Genomic DNA, 21200 nt, shown 5'->3' with positions numbered 1-21200 from the left:
CGTGTCTGACCTACACCAGGGCCGCTCTGATTTCCGCACAGCCCCTCCTGCTGACAAGACTCTACAAAAAGGGGCAGGTTTGGGAACGCTGCGCCCTCAAATATAACAGTCTGCTGCTTGATGAAACTCCCCACCTCCTTCTCTTACCATACACTGTTTGATTTGGGGTTACTTGCACAGGTCTTCGTGAAATAAAGGGTAACTCTTGTAACAATAGCCCTTGTAACAGATGAGAATTCTTGCCCACGAGATATACTACTCACGCCCAACATGAATTTTTGCACTGCAGTATGCACTCAGAGGTGCCACAACACGTTAACATTTAAATCACTTTATTCCAACTGCCTTGATGCTGCCTTGAGTTGCACTAGCCCCCCCCAGTCCCACCATATAAGGACTAAGCAGCAGCTCACACTGGGATGTGCAGCACACGGCCAATTGCTTTACATCAAGAAGATGCCGCTCCAACCAAGTCCTCCATATTAAAAGAGATGGCATTGAAGTTCCCACTGCACGCAGCCTTGGCTGAATTCACATTTTGCTGTGTTCTCCTCATACACATTTCTACACATTCTTCTCAACACAGCCACATGGAATACTTGGCATACATAATTTTTTAAAACATCTGATTGACAACGTATCCTCCCTAATTCATGTTTTGGTGCATACCTCAATTTCTCACAAGTCATAATGACCCACAAGTCAATACAAAATACAGACTCGCTACCACAGTAAGGAGCATGGCCAGTACATTTATACATGTTTGCAGTACTTGTATACTAATTGATATTTTGTCATTTTACAAGAAGAGACCTCTCTCTAGCTCTCTGCTGTGCTTATTTTCTGCAAAAATATACCTACAGAAGTTTGCTACTAAGCAGCACTATGGGGTGATGCCAGCACTCCACCATCATCGCTCCAGCCTACATCAGAACTTCTGGCACAACAGCTTCTCAAGAAATGGCATAGAAGACCAAACTGCCAATTTCCATCCAGGGAACCAAAGGTTTATCCCAAGAGCTGCATGCACAGCCACCAAGGGCCCAACCATGCCAACCCATGGCTCACCTGCCTTGGGTAGCAGAGGGAAGCCACTGGAGCCAGTGCTGCTCCCCTCTGTTGCTCCTCACTACAACCTCTGTACTTACACCGAGATGCTTTCCCCTGTTTATTTTGTGAGGGCTCTGGAAGCTTGTCAAACTTATTCTGAGCCAATTCAATTCACTATCTTGGCAAAAGAAGAAGAATACAGCAAAAAACAAAATTTGAAAAAAAAACAAAAACAAAAAACAAAAACAAATGCTAAAGCAGCTTTCTGCAGGGTGAGTTCAGAAGAGGGACTTGAGGAGCACTAGAGCTTGCAGACAAAGGCAGAACTGCAGGAGGAGCAGGCTGGATGTGCTGGGCTGTGTCACGCAGCCTCACCCCAAGTAACCCCGCAGGGCGCAGCGCTGCCATAGTTTGGAGCTGACTTCAGCTGACACAGCGTCAGGCGGCCTCCACATCCCTGCTGCACCGATGCCGGCCTGGCCCTGCCAGCAAGCAGCTCAGGCAGCAGCCAGCAGGAAGGCACTTCCAGGAGGGAGGTGCTGCCAGGTACCTGCCTGCACAGCCTGCTGTGGGACGGACACATGCCACAGCTGGAAAGAAACTGTGGAGCTCAGAACCTGACCTTACCCCATGTGTCCTTGTTCCCTGTTAACCTCCAGGCAGCCTTGATCCCCAATGTCCTTGATGTTCATGAAGGCACAAAAGGAACTGAATCCAAACACAGGCCTCCTCTGCAGCCAGGCAGATCCTACTTAAGGAGATCAGTCACCTCCTCTTCACAAGTTCACTGGGGCTGTAGGTGCAGAAGCTTCCAGATCTTTGCTGTGGCGAAAGTTAATCTACAGCCTCGTTACTGAGAACATTCCTTCAGCATGATTGCAAGTTATTTCAACCTGATGCCACTAAAACACAGGAAATCATTTGGTTTGGTGCCTTTAGCCAAAAGCTTGAAGTTCAAAACAAATTCAGAAGGTTCCTATATTATTCAATTCACTTTAACAGAAAAGTGCCTATACATTGGCAATGCAAGTCAGGGTGAGATCTGCTGACGTTTTAAGGGCTCCATGCTGACCCCCCAGCACACTTCAGTTTCCCACGTGGTTCTCAAACTTTTCCCAGTGTATTCCACCTTGCCTGTAAACAGAAACACATTCATTTCCCCATTTTCCCCTAACAAATGAGCTGAGGAGAGCTTCCAAGGAGCAGCTTCATTTTAGGTCCAATTCAGGCAGAGGCAGAGCAGGGAAAAAGGGCCATGCTGAGAAGCACCATTCTGCTCCTGCGCAACGGGGCCAGAGCCACACTGGGATGCCGTGCCTTCTGCTCCCACCTCCCAGCAGCACCACCCTGCAGCTCCATTCCTCGCTCCCAGGGAAGCTCCTTCCCCTCCTCCAGGCTGAGCACCACCGGCGTGCATGGCTTCCTTATCCAAATATTTCCATGCAACTCAATCCTCCAAAATACCAGCCACTTATTTCCATGACACAAAGTCTATGCACAACCATGAGACTGCATTATCTGACACTGACTAACTGAAACACTGAGCTGCAGCTCGACATTTTTTTTTTTTTACTGAATCATCATCACCAACGGATGTGTTCTGCTACAAAGTCTGATGAAGAGATCTCCTTCCTACTCCTTCCCTATCAAAGGCTTGCATTTCAAACTGCTCGCTTCCAAGACGAGAGGATCCCCTGTATCAGAACCTCACACTGCCTTCTCTGCCAGCAGTGCAGCACTCGAGAAGCTAGGCCCTGTAAATGAGTAAGGCTGCAGAGGAAAGCCCAGCCCCGCACCACGGGCTCCATAAGGACGGCAGGAACACGCCTGAGTCAGCAAATGAGCAGCTACCAAAAGAAGACAGTGTCTCATTGTCAATGTATATGATTGTGATCGCAATCGCTCTCTAAATATGAACACATCAGAAGCACTGTGACCTTTTTACTCTAAAATTACTTGGAAATTTTCGAGGGCTTAAGCATTGTTTTCAAAACTAACTCACATTGTGTCTCAAAAGACCTATTGCGAGTAGGAAAAAAACTCATTTAGAATGGGATGAATAAGAAAAACAGTCAGTCTTAAAAACTGCACGGATCCGCCTGCTTTGGATACCTCCCCTTCGCTAAACTTAGCCCTTCCATGACCCTCGGGGAGGAATGCAAGACCTGTCTATGTTATCAAGTTTATACGGATTAAACTTTAGCATAAACAACAGTTCCCTTCTACACTTCACTCTAAAAGCCAAATTCCTGACTATTTCTCAATGCCACTGTTCTGCATCCCTCCCTCTTCATTCCCCCTTTTTCTTAAGGTTGGGTGAGTGTGGGACTATCAGATTCCTGACCACAAAAGAAATCGCTCCCGCTGCTCCCCACAGCTCCCACTCCAAGAGGGGACAAGTCCTCCAGCATTTTTCCACCTTGAAGTCTGAGCACATCACTACGCTTTGCAGATTACCTCCCATACTGCTCAATGAAGTATTTGCGTGTGTTGGGTAGGAGGAGAACAAAAAACTCACTTTTGAGAAAATGTCTCTTCCCCAAATTATTTTACGTTTGTTTCACTGTTTAAGCATTCCAATCAGATGCACGGATCAAGAAGTCACATTTACAATTTAAACAATACTGACACTCCTATAGGGTTTGTCAACAAAACCTGGGTTTAGGCTGGGATCCACTGCACAGTTTTCTTCTGGGCTCCAGCTCTTCAAGTTTAGACTCATCAGTCAAAGCAAGGGAAAAATCCCTTCAGCTATTTTTGTTGCAGGAAAATAATACTTCACCACCAGCTTGGGCGGGGGAAGGGGTTGATGAACAAGAACCTCCTGATTTGCCGTGCGGATCATCCTCCAAGACAAAGAGCATCTTTACTAATTACAGCAAAAAATTAAAGCAGGAGCAGTTGCTGCGGTGTTTCTGGGCGCGCTGGGGGCCATGGGCTGCACTGCCAGCAGCTCAGCAAGTCCCACCCCCAGAGCACCGTGGGGAGCCCAGGAGCAGCCCACGCTCTGCCCGCTCAGCAGGGACAGGGGCTGCAGCAGTACTGGGAAACTGCCACCAAAACAGCAAATCTCGGGGGAAAAAAAGAACAACCATCAAAAGCCCCCAAGAACTTCACCAAGAGTTCAGAAGTGAAAAAACCTCAGCTCCCAGAATTCCAAGAGGTGGAACTCTTGCTGCGTTACAGTCTGAGGCTCTTTCCATGATCAAAATCAGCAAAAGGTTTAGGTTAAGCCAGATTTATACAAAACTGTCTCTAATTTAAGAATGTAAGTGCAAACTTGCTGTGTGCTAACCCTTGCCTCTAGCAGTCACGTAAGCCAAAGGCTGCCTTCAATCGCTAACAGCTTTAACACGCATAGTTTTGCAGGGCTTTATTTAATTTTGACAGAGTAAAAAATAAACAGCACAAGATGATGCTGCAAAATACAAAATTTTTCAGTCAAACGGCCTTAGGTTCGCGTCACCTGAGATTTAACACCCACTATAGATTTAAGCATACATCCAATACTCTCGACAAAAGTACAGTTCCTACGTCTTGCATAAAAAACAGCACGGACTGCAACCTTTATGCAGGCAGCGTAACACGAGATCTCGCTGGTCGGGTCCTCAACTACACACAAAAGCAGCACCGGAGCAAGAACACAAATGTGCATTTGTAATGCGGCAACACTGCCACGAGAACAATGATCTGTGAGTGTTCAAAACTCTGCGTGCCCATTACGTTTGGTTTACTATTGCCAAAGTAGATAGAAACATTTTTAACTCATCACATCATCCAAGACTAGCTGGAAAAAGCCTGGGTGCCCAGAGGGAAAGGACGGACAGGCAGTGGGGTGATGAACCACACGGCTGGGCACTGTGCACTCAGGTCTCTGTTGAATGCCTTGCACCTCAATGTTGGAATTAATCTTTAAAAAAAACACACAAAACTTCACAAAGCATTTAGAAAATTTAAATGAACCGTTCCTTTGGATTATGCTTTTTGCCCAGAAGCAGTGCACAAGGTTTTTCACGAGCTCCAAGATGCTCATTCAATGCTGCCTCTTTGCGATGGGATTTCTCAACTGTGACCTATAACTTCTCAAAATAAGATCTGACTACCACAGAGAACTCTTTCTATAAGGGGATTAAACATATCTGGGATTTCACCACGCTACTATAGGCCATACAATCTCAGACAACACCAGCAGAAATACTGCTTTTGAGTCACTTGGGATATGACAGTAAAAAGCAGGCCAGAGCCTTGCTAAAGCAGTGTCACTTATTCAACAGGATGCAAGGCACCAGATAATTCCCCATTATAACGCACAGGGAGACAGTGAACAAAGACTAAGGGGCAACGGAGATGGCTTGCTGTGTTTTAGTCCATGAAGGAAACGGTTTTGGTACCACCAGGAAATCCCAACCTGCTGTGGCTGTCCCACTGTGCTCTGCCCCAGTGCTGGATGCCATTCGTGGAATCACAGAACCATGATTGCAGACCAGCTGGTGCTCTATGTGTGAGGGCTGCTTGGAGCTCCACACCCTCACCATGGCTGCAGTCAGCCAAGAGGATTTCAGAGCGTTTCAATCTCTCTCACACTATTCTGCTCCTGGAATTTCTGCTTTCAGAAAACAGCGTTATGGGTTTGATAAGCGAGGCCAGGACCTGACATGGAGCAGGGCTCCCTGTGAGGTGTGGTTCCCAAAGATGGCACTGACGCTAACGTGTTCCCATGTCACATCCTGCACGCCTCAACCAGCAGCTCCACCTTTAACAAATGCACTGGGATACTGAGCTTCATCCCAGCAGCACATCACCTCCCAGACAGCAGCCAGTGCCAAATGGTTAGTTAATCAGATAAGAAAGGTACTCATTCTTCCTTAACAAAAAAAAAAAAGAAAAAAAAAAAAGCTATTACATTCAAGCAGACAGTGTGTAGATGGGAGCTGGCAGATTCCACAATACAGTCACGTCAAAAATGGCCTCCTGCAAACTGTTCCCTCACCAAGCACTCAAGCCGAGCAAGGAGAGGAATCCTTCCATTACCAGAGGACGTCTCACCGCGGCACGGCAGCTTGCTGCACGTTGTGCCATACAGCCCTGCAAGCAGCAGCATATAAATGGTGTTCTGCAGGGAGCAGCAGGGGGAAACTCCTCTGCCTGCAGCCTACTCCCAGCCCCAAAGTTGAGCCGGGCCATTAGTTTGACTGTTCCCCACTCTGTGAATGGAAAATCCCTTCTCAGCACTCGCAGGCTGCTGTCTGCCGCACACACCCACCGCGCACAGCAGAAATTCCAGTCAATAAGGCGAGTGGGGCCCAGCCGGTGGAAGGGGAGGAAGGAGACACACAAACAATAAGGCAAGCATCTGGCTCTGCGACTGGCTGGAAGGAGGCCGGAGTTCAGAGGCGAGGCGGCTGCAGCCCGCAGTTCACAGGAAGATCCTATCAATCCTCGCTGCCCTACTTTTCACACAGATCAGAATATCTGCAGAGGGTAACCCAGGGTTCACAGCCCATATTCTGCAATTTCACCCAACGTGGGATGACGACGAAAGACACCTCGAAGGGTTTGTCATTCCTGCTCCTGCTCGGGGCTCTGGGAACAGGCCTGAAGAACCCGAGGCCTCCCCTGCCCTGGCGCTGCGCTAATGGGGGACTGGGGAGCACCAGCCCTGCCCAGCTCCCAGCCGGCACCCAGAGCGCTGCTGTCACCCCGGGGCTGGGAACGGCCTGGGTCAACCGCATCAAGAAAGGAAAATAAAATCCCAGGGCTTCCTATACGAGCGAAAAGGGAAATCTCCTCTTTCTAAGGAAGGAAAAGGAAATTGGTTCGCTGAGTTCGGGCCTTAAGGCACAGCCGTTCCAGAATGCCTCGCGGCGGGGGGGGGGCCGTCTGGAACACGGCGGCCCCGAGCTCCGGGGCCGCATCTCGCACAAAGGCGAGGCTCAGAGCTGCTCCCCGTTACATAATGGCCGGGGGCCGGGCCGGGGCCCTTTCCGGGGGCACGGAGATGGGAACCCCTCGAGAGGCGGGAAAAGGTCCGCCCAGGGGTCGCTCCATGGAGGGGATGCGGTTCCCCCGACGGCGGCGGAGGACGGCGGGGCCGCGCAGCCCGGCGACACCCAAGGGCGGCCCGACGGTGACCTTGCGAGCGCCGGGCCCCCCGCGCGGCCGCGGCCCCGGCAGGGTGAGCGCTGGCACCGTGAGAAAGCAGAAAACGCCGCACCGCCCGAGCGGGCGGCCCCGAGCCGAGGGACGAACCGCCGGACGGAGAGCGCGGCAGGCCCAGCGCTTGCTACCGCCCACGAAGCCCCGCGGCCCGGCCGGCCGGCTCCGCAGCACCGAGCACGCCAAGACGGTCCGCGCCGCCGCGCCGCCGCACCGGGCCTCCTTCGGCAGCGGCCCCGTAGCTCCGCACCGCCGCCGAGGGCCCGCTCCAGGGGCTGCCGGTGCCGCGCGCCCGTCCGTGCGCTCCCTTCCTCCCTCCCGCCCGCCGCGGGCCCACGCCTACCTGGCCGGCCCGTTCCCCGGGCCCCGCGCGGCACTAGGCCCGGCTGAGCGCCACGGCGTTTCCTGGGCGGCCGGCGGCAGCGAGCCCGCGGCGGCAGCGCCAGCCCCTCCCCCTGGCAGCGGTACGACGGCTGCTCCCCAGGCCGGGCGGAAACGGCACTGCGCGCACGGGGATCCCCGGCGCCGGCGCCAGGGGCGCCCCGGCCACGCCTACTCGCGTTCCCCGTTGGCTGCCACGGCGCCGCGCCGCGCCCCGCCGGGCCGCCCGCCACCGATATCGCCCCGCCTCCCCTTGCTTCCTATCGGCGGGCTCTACGCCCGGCCCCTCCCGCGTTCTTTTCTCATTGGAAGCCGCCCGCCCACCCCGCCGCTCGCCTCACGGACGCGGCGCTCCATCGGCTCGCCGGGCCGCCAATCGGCGGGGGAGGGCGGGACGTCGCCAGCGCCGACGCGGTGCGGCCGGGCGGGCCGCGACGGTGCCTGCCGGCCGAGGCGCGCTACGTGCTGAGGGGCGGCGCCGGCCGCGCCGGGCTCCTCCCTCCCCGAGGTGCAGCTCTCCGCGGGGTAAGTCCCGCGTCGGGACACGTGGCAGAAAGAAGGGGCGGCGCGGGCGGCCGGGATTCCTGGGCGGCAGCCGCGCGGCGCCGCGCGTGCGCGGGTTGGGAGTGAGTAGAGCGCGGGGGGGGGGGGTGAAGGCGGGAGGCGCGTCGCGCACGCGCGGTGCTCCGGGTGCGGGGCCTGCCGCTCGGCACGTCCGCGCTGCGGAGGGGCGGGGGCGTGCGGGGGTCCGCCCGGGGGCGGTGCGGGCGGCCCTCGGCGTCGCGGGGCGGTGGTGCTGCTCTCCTCGGGCGGCCGCGTCCCTCCCCCTTGGGGCCCTCCTGAGGTGAGGGGAAGGGGGGTGCACCGGGCCCTCTGTCGCCTGAGGGGAGTGAGCTCCGCGCCCGACACAAAGGGCGCTGCCCGCGGGGGAGGAGGGGCGGCCCGGCGGCCGAGGGAGAGGGAGGGCGGGGTGGGGAGCCGTTCTGCGGGCCCGAGGCGGGACCTCGAGTGCCGGGGGGGCCTCGGTCGGCCGGTCTGCCTGGGAGCGGCGCGGCCTGTGAAACGACGTGAGGGGGGAAAAGAAGCAGGGATCTCGTGACCGATCGTCCGTTCTGTTTAATGCCCGCCGCGGCGGATGACGGCCGCGCAGCCTCGCGAGGCACCGCGCCCAGCTCCTGCGGAACCGAACTGAGTGCAAGCCGCCGGCGGTCCGCCCGGCCCTTTTCGTCGCGCCGGTCCCCCCGCCGCCGCCCCCGGGCGGGAAATGGCCGCAGGGGGTGAACCCGCAGCGCCGCCATCTTGTGCTCAACTCCCGCGGCCGCCGGAGCGGCCGCGAAAAGCGCTGACGGTGGGGAGGCGGCCCCGAGAGCGGGACCGGACCGGCGCCGACCGGTCGTAGCGAGCCGCTGCGGGGCTCCGCCCGCGGGGATGCGCGTGCCCGGTCACGGGGTGCTGAGCCACGCGTGCTGCAGGCACTGCGCGGCCGTGGCGCGCTTCTCGGGGGCGTAGCGCAGCGCCGACATCAGGAAACTGGTGAATGGAGGCACCTCGTGTTTTCTCCACTTAAGTCTGTCCGCCAGGATGGCGTGGAGGCTGCGGGGAATGAGCCTGGAGATCCGCAGAAGAGCACCTGTTGGAGAGCGCGTAAGCACAGTATGTTAATTACGCCCTCGAGAGCGATAGGCTGTTGCTCCTCCCCTCACACAACTCATCCAAATCCTCCTGAAAGATCGGTCTGTGTGCATCTTCGTGTCTACGCTTCATGCGCACTCCCACTTCTAAACTTCGCTCTCTGGTGTTTCAAAAATCACCGTTACAAGTTAGCATGTGGGGCCTCTTCGTTGGTGAGCACTTATTAGATGTGAACACATCAAGCACAGATGAAGTGTTCCCAGGATGGCAGCACCAAAGTCATTCCTGTGGTCTCTCTGCCTACCTGTGCACAACCCAGAGTGCATTGTTGCAACAGACACGAGCCATTCATGTTTAATTTGCTTTGTGCCTGCTCACTCTATGAGATTAAGGGTGACACTGCTGACCAGGAAGTGAGCCTCGTCCCTCGGAGTTAGTGGTGTAAATGCAGTGATTCAGCTTAGGCATGTGTGGTTGGGCCAGTTTGGTTCTCACGGAGAATAAATATACAACAAGGACTGTTTTTGACTCATCTTTTGAGCACCATAGAAGGAATAAATGAACAAAGAGCTGAAAATGAGCAGGGAGGTGCTTGCTGATCTACAGCACTGCATTAGTGTGCAACATGAGAGGAATTGTACCTAGACAGGCTGTGTGGCTGGTTAACATGAGTGAGGAGGAGGAGGATGGACTGAATTGCAGAATGATGGAGTTATGTAATGCCTTGAAGTCAAATATAACTATTTCAAGCTTAATGAGCCAAAGGAATTGGGAGATTAAAACAGAAAGACATTACAGCTGGGTCAGAAGACTAAATATAGCAGCCATGGTGGAAGGATGAGAGGATATGAGTGTCCCATTCCTCTTCATCATTGTTCTCTGCTAGTGAATGGGTGAAATCCAGCCAGTTGCACACTCGCAGCTTTCCTGCCATGTAGCTGTTTCCTGTCCTTATTTCCATTCTCTCCAGCTCCAAAGGAGAAAGGATAGAAATCTTTTCCTTGCTCGATATTTACTATGACCCTTTTTGAGGTTTCTGTATTTGCATTTATTGCTGGAATGCTCCTGGATTCCAAAGGTGGCCATGTGGGAAGCGTTACTGCGCTTTACGAAATCTCCACCTCTGTTCTGTCCCTGCTTGTAGCCTGCACTGTATAACATTACTTTTGATGTCTTTCAGTAGTAGCTGAGGAGTGTATCAGAGATCCACAGTGATTTTCAGGGTAAACTTCCCTTGGCTAATTCTTACCTGGCCTTCTGAAAAACTTTGTTGACTTGTTCCAGGAGAAAGCAATCTGGGGAGGGATTCTTCCCAGGAGTTCAATAATGCGAGCAACATGATCTGGACAGAGGAAGAGAAAACATGTCTAGATACAGAGGCAGTGATGCTTCTGTCAGTGAAATGAATACAACTGATGGAGTCCTACCATCATCTCTGGAGAAATATTTCCCAGGTTGAGGATTAAACAGACGCTCCCCCGTTGCCATTTCAAATGCCTAGAAATGGAGTAGCGTTAATTCACTGACCAACTGGGCGTTTTTCTTCCTCATGAACTCTGATGGGAAGGGGAACTGGCACAGGTACTATCACACAGAACTGATAATGAAACATGGAAAGATTCACGTTGCTTTGATGCACCACTGTGAATCAGCACCTTTAGTTCCATCAGGATGGAAACCAGTGTGTGCCTGCTTCAGTCAAATACATGAGCTAGCAGCATACTTGCAGTGTGAACTGCCTTAAGCATAAACTAATTACAATGAATATATCTGCAGCATACTTTCAGTCCAAAGTGAAGGAGTGCAGACAGCCTGCTTTTCCTTCTCTGACTCAGCAATGGCAAGGAGGTTGTGCTCCACATGCAGTGTGCAGGTGGGTGCTGAGGACTGCTGCCCTGGACCTGCCAGTGTCAGTCACCTTCTGTGCATGCTCAGCACTGTCTCCAGCCCTACCAGGCAGCCTGTGCTCCAGATGTCTGCAGGAGTGCCATAGTCCAATCCAAGCAGCACTTCTAGGGCGCGGTATGGCTGGGTCTGTATCTCCTTAGAAAAAGGCTTATACTGTAACAGAAACAAACACCCTTTGGTTAGCTTCGAGTAACAAATAAATGAGCAACAGTGATGCTTGTGGCCACAAGCTGTCCATGCAATCACGAGGAAGAACTGAAGGCTTGTAGTAAATGCGTGCAGGAGACATCAGACCCATTCTCAGCCCTACTGGCGCCACGCTAAATTTACCTCCCAACATTTCACAGTGAACTTGTTCACAAATTTCTGGTTTACAGACTAACTGCAAGCGGAAGAAGGATCCAAAGCTGACATATCTCTGGAGTGTACTGCCCAACTCTAAGCTGGGAATGATGAATCCGTTCTGCTTTAGCACACTCCAGAATAACTGCCCAGCTGTAGAAGGACTGACACCCCAGCTGTGAAGGAAGTGCAAAGCATCACACAGTCACAGGACCAAGACTTGCAGCCGACTCACTGTCCAGCACGCACTGCCCAGATCAGCAATTTTCACTTCTATGCTCATTAAATCAGAATCTTCCAGTTGATTGCCAGGGTCACCTCCTAGATGGAAAGGAGGGAGAGAAATCAGGTCTTTCTCCAAACCAACAGGTATGCATCACTTACCACAGAAGGTACTTGTAGACCTACCTGCCTTTGAAGTTTTTCAACCTAGCAATCCAAAAATGCTTTAGACAGGTGATTCTTTTCATCACCAATAAAATACCACTTCTCATTTTTGAGGGAATGCAAAGGAAGGGCTGCTAACGAGTCAGTCTAAGAGAATGTTATGGAAAACTGCAGCTTGCAGTGGAGTGGTGTGACCACACACACCTCCTGCTGAAAGGTGCCTGCCTGGCAAGAGTTGTCAAGGACTGTCAAGGTAGCATTTTCACATACAGACCCTGGAAAAGGGTAATTTTTGTTCTACTGCTTTGTAACTGTCAATTTATGTCTGGTATAATGCCTTTTTGTTCCCAACAAAAGACTCTGCCAGTAATTTAGCATTTGTCTTTTACCCCAGGGTTTGAGGGACAAAACAGCAACATCATGGGAGAAATGCTTGTGGGAGAATATTATGGGAGAAAATGCGAAGAGTCTCATTGCTGGGAGACTAAATCCCTTGAGAAACTCCCCAGCCCTATGGCTTATCATGTATTCACATCATTCTCTGAAAATAAATCACGTCTCAAAAGGCCTCAAAGAGTACATACAAGTCTCCCACAAACCTCAGGAATACGGGAAATAAAAGAGTAGATGTGTCATACAGATTTTGGATCAAATCAGTCGGTATGTATCCTATTCCGTAGCTGAAAGAAGCAGTGAGGGAAGCATCCTGTCCTGAAAGCTGTAAGAATTAGCTCTGAGGTTGTGCTCAGCTTATTGACACGTGCCTCTGATTTTGCATTGTTCTGCACGCACGCCTTTGTGCAAGGCCACTTTTCTGTTGGTGCCCTGAGTAACTTGGAGCCGCTCGATGTGGGGTTTGTAGAAACAGACAGGAGAGGTGTCAGCAGCGTGAGCTGGCTGTGTTGTTTTGTACCAGTGCTGTGGGAGATGTGAACTCTAAAGCTATCTGCACCTACTGCGCCGTTTCATTTCTGGCAGTAACCTCCTAAGTCTCTGTTGTTGCAGTAAAACCCGCAGTGCTCACCTGGTGCCTTTAGCCTCAAATCTGTTCTCTGGCCACAGTCAGCAGCATCAAGCAGAAACCTCTGGAGGTTTTTGTCGTGAATGTACAGCAGCACGTTCTCTGGTTTGATGTCTGCGTGGATAATCCGGCAGCGCCCATGCAGGAAGTGCAGGCCTGCTAGCACCTGTGTGAGCCAAACAGCACTGAGGTTAGCAACGTGGCAGATACCGTATGGGGGTAGCAGTTGCACCCTGAAGAGCAGTAGTGTTGGCTGAGAGCTCCTGTAGAAGCAGGCACAAGTGGTTTCACCCTGAGAATGGCCAGCGCCGTAGCCCACAGACTCGGCACAGCCAGTGACGGAGCGTGGAGATCTGGCAGAGGACACAGCACAGAGTGCCCAGGTGCCAGCACAGATGGGCAGGCCTGGAGAGTTGGAAATAGGACGAGATACGAAGAGGCGCTGCAATCACAAAGCAGAATTTTCTCCTGAAAAGCAGCTTTTGTTCACGTGGCTGGCACGTCTTCAGCCCACCAAGCCTATCTGTTAATCCAGCATTATCACTGGAATGGAAGTTGGGAGTCAGTTATAGGGTGTTTGACGTGGCACAGGAGGGAGTCCCATCATGCACGCGAAGAGAAGGGGTGAATCATAACACAGCCAGGAGGAGGCAGGGATGATGAGTGAGTACATGCAGAGAGGAATTAAGGGTACTGCAGGAGAGCCATGTAGGGAAAGAACAGCTCACGGCGGAGCAGGGAGAGCCTGGCTGTCACAGGGGAGAGATAAACAATGCGTGCAAGAGAAACGCTCTATCAGAGATCAGTAACAGTGAAAAGGCTACTAGGAGGTTAAGTTGCTCTTTTAAAACACTGGTCAGCCGTAAAGACTGGCAAATATTCTCTGTATTATCAAAATCTATTCTGGGATGAACACCAGCCCTGGGAAAATACCAACCTTAAATGGTAACTGTGAAACACAAGGAAAGATTTAAATAGCTAAACTGGAACAAGTCAGAAGTAAATGCTGTCCCAATGCTGATCCAAAGAGGAAAAAAAAAATAAAATTACAGTTACACAGATAAGAGATCAAACAAAGGGCTTGGGTGTGAAACAGAGCGTATCAATTAATGCCACTACGTTTTCATCTAACTTATTCAGGTGTTAGTGGAGCTGCTTTCGAGGAAGAAGATATTCCAAGAAAAGGATGGAAGAGGAAATGGTTTTCTTTCTGTGTCCCTAGAAGGGCATAGGAATCAAGGTAGCAAATCTTCATTTTGATAATTCACTTCTGATAAGCCTTGGCACTGGCAGCAAAATGTAATATTAATTATTCTTAGACTCAGGTTTCCTACTCCTTCGCTGTTCACAGACAATGCATAAGAAACTCAGCTTTCACAGACTGTTTGATCAGCATGCCACATCCTTACAGGGGATGAAGGAAGTGTTGGCTCTGAGCAGGAAAACCTCAATATGGGTGGAGGACCAGCCAACCTAACCAGCAATTTAAAAGCTCGGGGAAGGAATCAGCTGTGGGGCAGATCTTCAGCAGCCTTGGAATTACTGGGCAAACAGCTGAAGCCAGCCCTGAGCCCTGCTGAACTCACTGGGGCAAATGCTAGCAGTCTGGCATCACTACCATAGGAAACTTCTGATGATAGCAGCAGGACAGAGAAATACATGTGTTGTTGTTTTTTTTCCAACAAGAAACATATCTATGGCAGTCTGTTCATCTTGTGAACAGCTGAACTGCTGGAAAATTCAATAATTTGCTGAGGTGTGAATGAGATACAAACGTAAGTGCCAACTCTGAGTCCCCTGGTGCAGATCTGCAGCTCCCTGACTCTTTACATCAGCGGTCCTGACCCCTTTCCAAATCCTCTGAGACTAATAGGCATAGGCAGTAACACACACTGCCCCTGTATTATTGTGACTATGTTAACCTCCCATTCTGGGTTCCATTTGACATTTTTTCTCCTCCCACCCAAAATAAATAGCTACTGTTTTCCTTCAAATTGTATGTCTTTGGCACTGATTCTGTTGTCTCTTTCTTTGCAGATGCAGTCATACAGAAATTCACGGCAGGTGACCCCAGGATGAAGACTATGGTGAGTTCCCCAGCCAGCACTCCCACAGTGCCCTCACCCAAGCAGAACTCAGTTCTCTCACCTGCTGTAAAGATTTTTTCACAAAAGGCAAAGGCAATCCCTGGGCTGCATAGTTACCCATCAGAAATTGCAGAGAAGGACCCAGCGCCTCAAACACCAAGCACGTATGTGGGGAAGAGTCATGGATTCACCAACAGAGAGCATGTGCTGCTACCAGCTTCTTGCCCTTCACCAGAGCAGCCAAACATTTCATTAGCCAGCCTCCCCTCCTCCAGCCACCTTCACGTTCTCTGCTCTAGCTATTGCCCTGCTCATCCTCCTCGTCTGAGCACAGCAGTTGGATCTGTGTCATCCTGTGACTCCCCAGCACAACCTTTGCTGATTGAGAGCTGCAGTTCTATTAGCAGAAGGATATGGAAGCCGTTCTCTCCAATCATTCTGAAGTCATCTAATAAACAGATGACGTTTTCTCCTGCCCGATCCTTCTTCTTCATACTGCTTACCTGAGGGGGAGATTCCAAGAAAACTGCAATTAGAGACATATATGTGCACAAGAACATCTTGCACCCATTTTATCCTGTTCTGCAGACTCTCTTCCAGGATTGGCATTTTATAACAAATCTCATGAGAACAATATCAAGCAAACCAGACTCCCAGAACACAAGCAAACTGTGTTACTATGGAGTTAATTTCTGTGTGCTGTCTTCCTCTGACCATGTGACAGCATCACCTTCATAGCATCTGAATAACTCAGACAACTGTGGTTGTCTGCAGTCAACTGAAGGCTGCCTGTTCTACCAGGGTGCAGAGCTGGTTCTGCACCTGGAGCAGTCGAGGGAAAACGGGTTGGCTTTGGTGCAACAGAGATCTCTGATACCGAGCAGTGGGGGAAGAAATGAATGCAGATCTTTCATACAAGAATCAGGAGACATCAATAAACCTAGTACTTGGGAGGGTCAGAAAGAAACCAGAGAAGGTGGTTCTTCACCCAGTGCATGGATGATTGGTAGCAGTTTTTGTCACAGAGTGCTTCAGGTGCTGAAGCTCACATCGGCTTGCAGGAAAGCAGGGCAGGACTCCTGAAAATAAATCCACTAAGAATTACTGCTCAGCACGTCGCCCTTGGCCCAAGAAATCTTGATCTGTAAACTGTTCTTGGCCAGGCAGGGTGGCGTTCAGTGGGAGCAGCACCTCGTGCTTAGCTTGTCTTCTTGCCCACATGGATGTCTGCTGCTGGTACGGGGTGCCTGGCTGGGCAACACCCCTCTGCCCCAGCGCAGGTGCTGTTGGTATCCCCAGCTCTTGCACCACCACCACACATTTTCATGGCAAACTGTACCATGAGTTTGCTCCCACAGAGCACCGGTTCACCTAAAGCAATGGCTACTGTACCTACAACTTTTAATATATAAATATATATTTATATTTGTATTTATTGTATATGTATTTGTTTTTTTCTTTCTGACGTGGCTGTAATTATGGGTGATTTTGGTTTGCTTTTTGTGCAGCTGCCAGATCTGTCTGTGCCAGCACCAGGAGGTTTGTTCTCACAAAAGTGAGCAGCTGTGGAACCAGGGAGGTCCCAACTGCCTCCTCTGGCAGAACTGTGGGCATGGACCACTGTGCTGATGGAAATGACCCTGGGAACCAGCTCTATTCTGTTGAATGGAAGGCGTGTCTTTCTGAGAGAATTAGTAATAAATTAAGGGTAAGGCTTGGTCTACATGTAGAATTGTGCTGATGCATAGAAAAGCACCCTTTGATTACATTTACTTTTTACTTCCTCTTGCATCACTGAGTCTGGCTCATATCCCTTTGGATACGGCCTGCAGAGGTGCAGATGCGAACCAGGCCTTTCCCAAACCTGTTGGAGAAAGGCCTCAGAGTAATTTGAAAGGCAGAATTTAATGACTTTTATTCACATACAGCTGATGTAATTTCACATTTAGGTAAACTCTAAGAATTACAACCATGAGCTTTCTAGAACTAGCAGGTCAAGCCATTTTCAAAGGCAACTAGTTGAGACTCAGATCCACATGCCTAATTACTGCATCCATTAGCAAAAGCAGAAGGAAGCTTTCTGAGTTGAGAGGTTATACATCACATTTGCTTTGTCCTGCATTTTTTTTTTAAGATGCTTCCTTTTGCTTCAGTATTTAGCTGTGATAGAGCAATGATCTCCGAGCTAGGAAGTACACAAATATAGTGAAAACATTCCCAACTGTGGTTAAGAACAACATTGCCACATTTTCTTGTTGGTTCTGGTGGTTTCCCACCCTGCGTTTCTGCAAGTTCCTCTGATTCACTTATTCAGTCTCAGCTGAAAAAAAATGGGCCAACAGGACAAGTGAGACACAGCCACCTGTCCTAGCATTACAGGAGGAAGGAGAAAGTGCCTCTTTTAGGGGTCATGGCCAAGCAAAGGTGACAATGAATTATCTGACATCGTTTTCCATTCCCCAACCTTGCTCCTCAGACAGACCTGGAAGGAGAAGGGACAATGAAACTGATACCTCAGCCTGAATTCAGTGGCCACCTCCACAGAGAAAAGCACAGAGCCTGGGAAGATACGTACACATTTGAGGAGAGAGAGCTCATCCTGGGCAGCCTCAGCAAAGCCTTCTCTGCTCTTCAGGACCTTCACAGCTACATTCTTCTTCTTCCTACAAAAGGAACCACAGCTAGAAGTCGATGCATGCTGGTTGGCCTACAAAGGGGGCAAGTCCTGCCCAGGAGATTGGCCATCCTTCCCTGCTGCCCCATATGGCATCAGCCCCTCACCTCATGTCCTGGCACAGCCAGACAGTAGCAAAGGCCCCGCAGCCCAGCTCGCGCACCGCCTGGTATCGCGCGTTGAACACCTCTCCTTCCTGCACTGGGTGGTGGCCTCCTGTGGGGACCATCACCAAGAAGCATTACTGCTACCCTGCAGGAACCGCTGAGGACAGCTCTCCCAGAGGAACGGCCAGATGGGTCCCCGTGACCTCCTCTGGCATGGGAAGAGCCTGGTATGATCTCACCTCTGGTCCGAGGACTGACCTGGGTGCTGCACTTCTGGCACATCCTCCTGCACCTGCTCTTCCATGGCAGTGTCCCAGCAGGTCCTGGTGAGAGGACAGAAGCAGTGGAGAACCAGGCTGTGCACTATGTGCAGTGCAATCTCCAGCATTTTACTCCATAAAGAGAGACAGCTGCACAACAGCTGCACACACTGATGTGCACAGCTCCCATTTGTTCTTCTAGCTCTGTTCTCCCTCACCCTGTTCCTTTCCACCCGCTTTGTCCAAACCTGGAACTGAGCTGTTAGGAACATAGGAATGTTTTTGGCACTTCAGAGAAGTAAGGATTATTTTAGAAGTTCACAAGAGGAAAGCTGGCAGGCTGGGCAGGGCTCCTGGCTCTCAGGTGGAAATCTCAGGTTTCCCTGTGCCTTGGGCAGGCTTCCAATGGCTCGGTGAAGACTGCAGGGTCCCCTCCAGTGGCTGTGACACTGGGCTGGGCAGAAGGCACACTGTACCCTAACTTAGGGCTTTCACTGGCAGCAGAAGATTCACATCTCAGGCTGGTGCTAAGTGGAGTGTGCAGATTAGAAGCTACATCTGTCTGCAGCATGGGGCCAAAGCAGGGATTTGTCACCAAGAGTCCCATGATCCCCTACAGAGAGGCCACGAGGGAGGGGAAAGGCTGCTCCCCAGCATGTTTCTATGACAGCAAAAGGTACAAACACAGAGGCACTGCAGACAGACGGATCCAACTGCTGTTCCCCCTACTCCACAGCACTGTTGTGGAGTTGGCTCAAGCGCGAGTCACCTGAAATAGAGCCCCCAGTCCTCACACTGCTAATGGAAATACAGATTTACGCTGCCTCAGTTTGGGTGCTGCAACCCAGCATTTCGTAATTCAGAAATGTCACTTGCTGTAATGGCCAAAGCTTCATATGAACAACTGTTGCCAGAGTTTGTGACAGGTGATAATAACCCAAGCAGGCCATTAGCACGAGTAGAAATATCAACCTTTAAATCCTTCAGAGTCAGGTTGCCAAAGCTGAGAGCTGGTCCGCAGTGCAGAACTTTCAAAAATAGTCGTAACGTGCTGGCAGCGTTGGTGCATGTTGTGTCACACGCCCCATAGCAGCCACATGACTGGGAGCTGCTCAGGGACAGTGACATCTTACAGGTGCTGAAAAAGCACAGCTTCCTCAAAAATCTTTTCCTATCCCAGCACAGCAGCACAGCTGCAGCCTGTCTTTGGGCACCAGGTGAACTCTCAATTCTAATTTAGGCTCAGAATAGGCTTGGAATGGCTGTGTAGTCAGGGATACGCAGAACTGCCAGAGCTTACGTTTCTTTGTTCTCCCTACCCCATGGAGCAGCGTGCAAGGAGCTCAGAATCTCTCTCCTTTGCACCTCAAATCTCAGCAATTATACACACTCTTTTGGGCTTAAACCTCAGTCTCTTTTAGGCTTGAACCTACAGGGTGCTACATGTCCATATGGCCACTCCCTGCAGCGAATATTTACTGGAGTCCTAGCTATGATATGGAGGTGAAATCAGGATTGTCCTTATTTGTGCACAGACATAGCCCATCAATAACCTTGCAAGCTCCTGCACCACCTGATAGATACCTCTTCAGTCACGTCTTCTAAGGTTCTGTCACATAATTAGAACAAGGAGTTGATCTCTAAGAGCTGGGCAGAAGCCCTGAAGATTTTGTTTCTTAAGTCACTACCAAAGGAAAAATGGGAGATGAGGGTTCAGCATCTTCCCTAGACGGATTTCTGTGATAATAAGAGTCTTTGGTGGGAAAGAACGGTGACCTACTGCTTAGGATCCAAAGTCAGACTCCATGAGCGTCAGGCACACCCTAGCACTTGGGCTGATGGAGTTTTTGAGCTCACAGTGCCCTGCTGTCCTTCCTGAGGTGTGTGAGAATTCACCTCCTGCCCACTGCACTGACGTGGATAATCCAGTACAAGGTAAAGAGCATTGCTTTGCACTTTGGTACAGAAGACGGAAACACACTTTTCTAAGCTTTGTGATAACAAACAAAAAGCACAACAAAAACCCAACAATGCTTGTAGTTATTTGTCAGTTGATATATTAAAAACTTTTTTTTTTTTTTTCATTAAAAGCTACATCACACAGAACCCACTGACTTGCTGCAGGCCTGGACCAGGTCAGAGAACTTCAGCCCAAAAATATGCTGGTACCAGTTAGCTAAGCAGGGAGCAGCGATGCTTCACCTCACCTGCACAGAAGGGTGCAAGGAGCCAGCCCACCACTCGCCATGCACCCCAGCTCCTGAACCCGAGTTGGAGTATTTAGCAGAGTGATATGTGCCTTCATCCAGCACAGATGTGGTAAGTCCTGGCTGAGTGTAGCATCCCTGCAAGTCACAACACACGGCATAAAAGCAGGCACGTGGGGCTCAGCCCCTGTGGCCCTGCACACTTACCATGCAGCTCAGGAGGCAGGGGATGGCACCCCTCTCATCATCTGGCTTGTGCTGGAGCTCCCAAAAGTGAGATACCAGCTGGTGTTGCTCTCCTTTTAGTCTGCACTGCTTGGGAGGGTTGTCCTTGGGCCAGCCAAACTTTTCTGCATCACTGGGTAGATGTGTCAGGGCGCAGGGTATCAGATCTCAGCACCGTTTCTGGGAACAACCTTGGCTGCAGGGCAGCAGGAGACCCAGGACAGCTGCGATGAGTTTCCTTTACTGCCGTTCACTGCACCTGTCTGTGCAGTCCCCCGCCTCAGCTGCCCTGGCAGCAGGTCTGTCACCCTGCTGGAGCTCCACGGTCTCCCGAGCAACTATTTATAGAGGAAAATTCACCACTCTGCTGAGATGGAAATAGGAAAGCCTTTCCCCTCTGCAGTGCTTCCCACTGCTCCCCGGAGCACGGCAGCAGGCTGCACGGCCCAGCCTCGTAGCAGTGGCACCACCTCCCGTCTCTGCACGGCACAGCGCTCACCAGCCTGCGCTCGGCGGAGGGGAAACGCTCGCACACCCCTACAGCCCCACTGCCTGCGCTCAAGGCACCTCTGCCTCAGCACCCCGTGAGTCACACGGGCTCTCCGGACTCGGGGACAAGGCAGCACAGTTCTGCACAGATGCGCTGGCAGCACTTTCACTCGGCTGCTTGCAGGTTTTAGTGCACTAACAGCTGTGCCCCCCCACCCCCGCAGAAGGAATGGGAAAGGAGTGCAGGCTCACTGAGCCTCGGCACCGAGTGCTT

The 21200-nt window shown here is 51.3% G+C and overlaps 2 protein-coding genes across 4 annotated transcripts in view; both read right to left on the bottom strand.

Moving 5' to 3' along the window:
- The window catches only part of SETD5 (SET domain containing 5), a 61517-nt gene extending 53817 nt beyond the window's left edge, over nt 1–7700 (bottom strand). For both annotated transcript variants that reach the window (XM_048957081.1, XM_048957082.1), the window contains exon 1: nt 7550–7700. The gene's annotated coding sequence lies outside the window, so the exon portion shown is untranslated. The remainder of the gene's footprint in view (nt 1–7549) is intronic.
- Nucleotides 7701–8546: 846 nt separating this feature from the next.
- On the bottom strand, nt 8547–20514 carry LOC125698570 (SRSF protein kinase 3-like). 2 transcript variants are annotated; one of them, XM_048957036.1, is made up of 12 exons: nt 20420–20514; nt 18004–18068; nt 17746–17854; nt 17540–17627; nt 15381–15467; nt 15026–15133; nt 12881–13043; nt 11705–11790; nt 11173–11280; nt 10647–10716; nt 10469–10561; nt 8547–9217 (listed from the first exon to the last, which is right to left on the bottom strand). In XM_048957036.1, the coding sequence occupies exons 2-12, from the start codon at nt 18047–18049 to the stop codon at nt 9030–9032; spliced, it is 1146 nt and encodes a 381-aa protein (XP_048812993.1). In that variant the 5' UTR covers nt 18050–18068; nt 20420–20514; the 3' UTR covers nt 8547–9029. The 2 variants fall into 2 exon arrangements, with proteins under 2 accessions (XP_048812993.1, XP_048812992.1); XM_048957035.1 differs by lacking the exon at nt 20420–20514 and having other exon boundaries at nt 18004–20090.
- Nucleotides 20515–21200: the final 686 nt, after the last annotated feature.

The sequence above is a fragment of the Lagopus muta genome, chromosome 11 (assembly GCF_023343835.1).
Source record: "Lagopus muta isolate bLagMut1 chromosome 11, bLagMut1 primary, whole genome shotgun sequence".
NCBI classification, from domain to species: domain Eukaryota; kingdom Metazoa; phylum Chordata; class Aves; order Galliformes; family Phasianidae; genus Lagopus; species Lagopus muta.
This window is presented reverse-complemented; position numbering and strand designations above follow the sequence as displayed.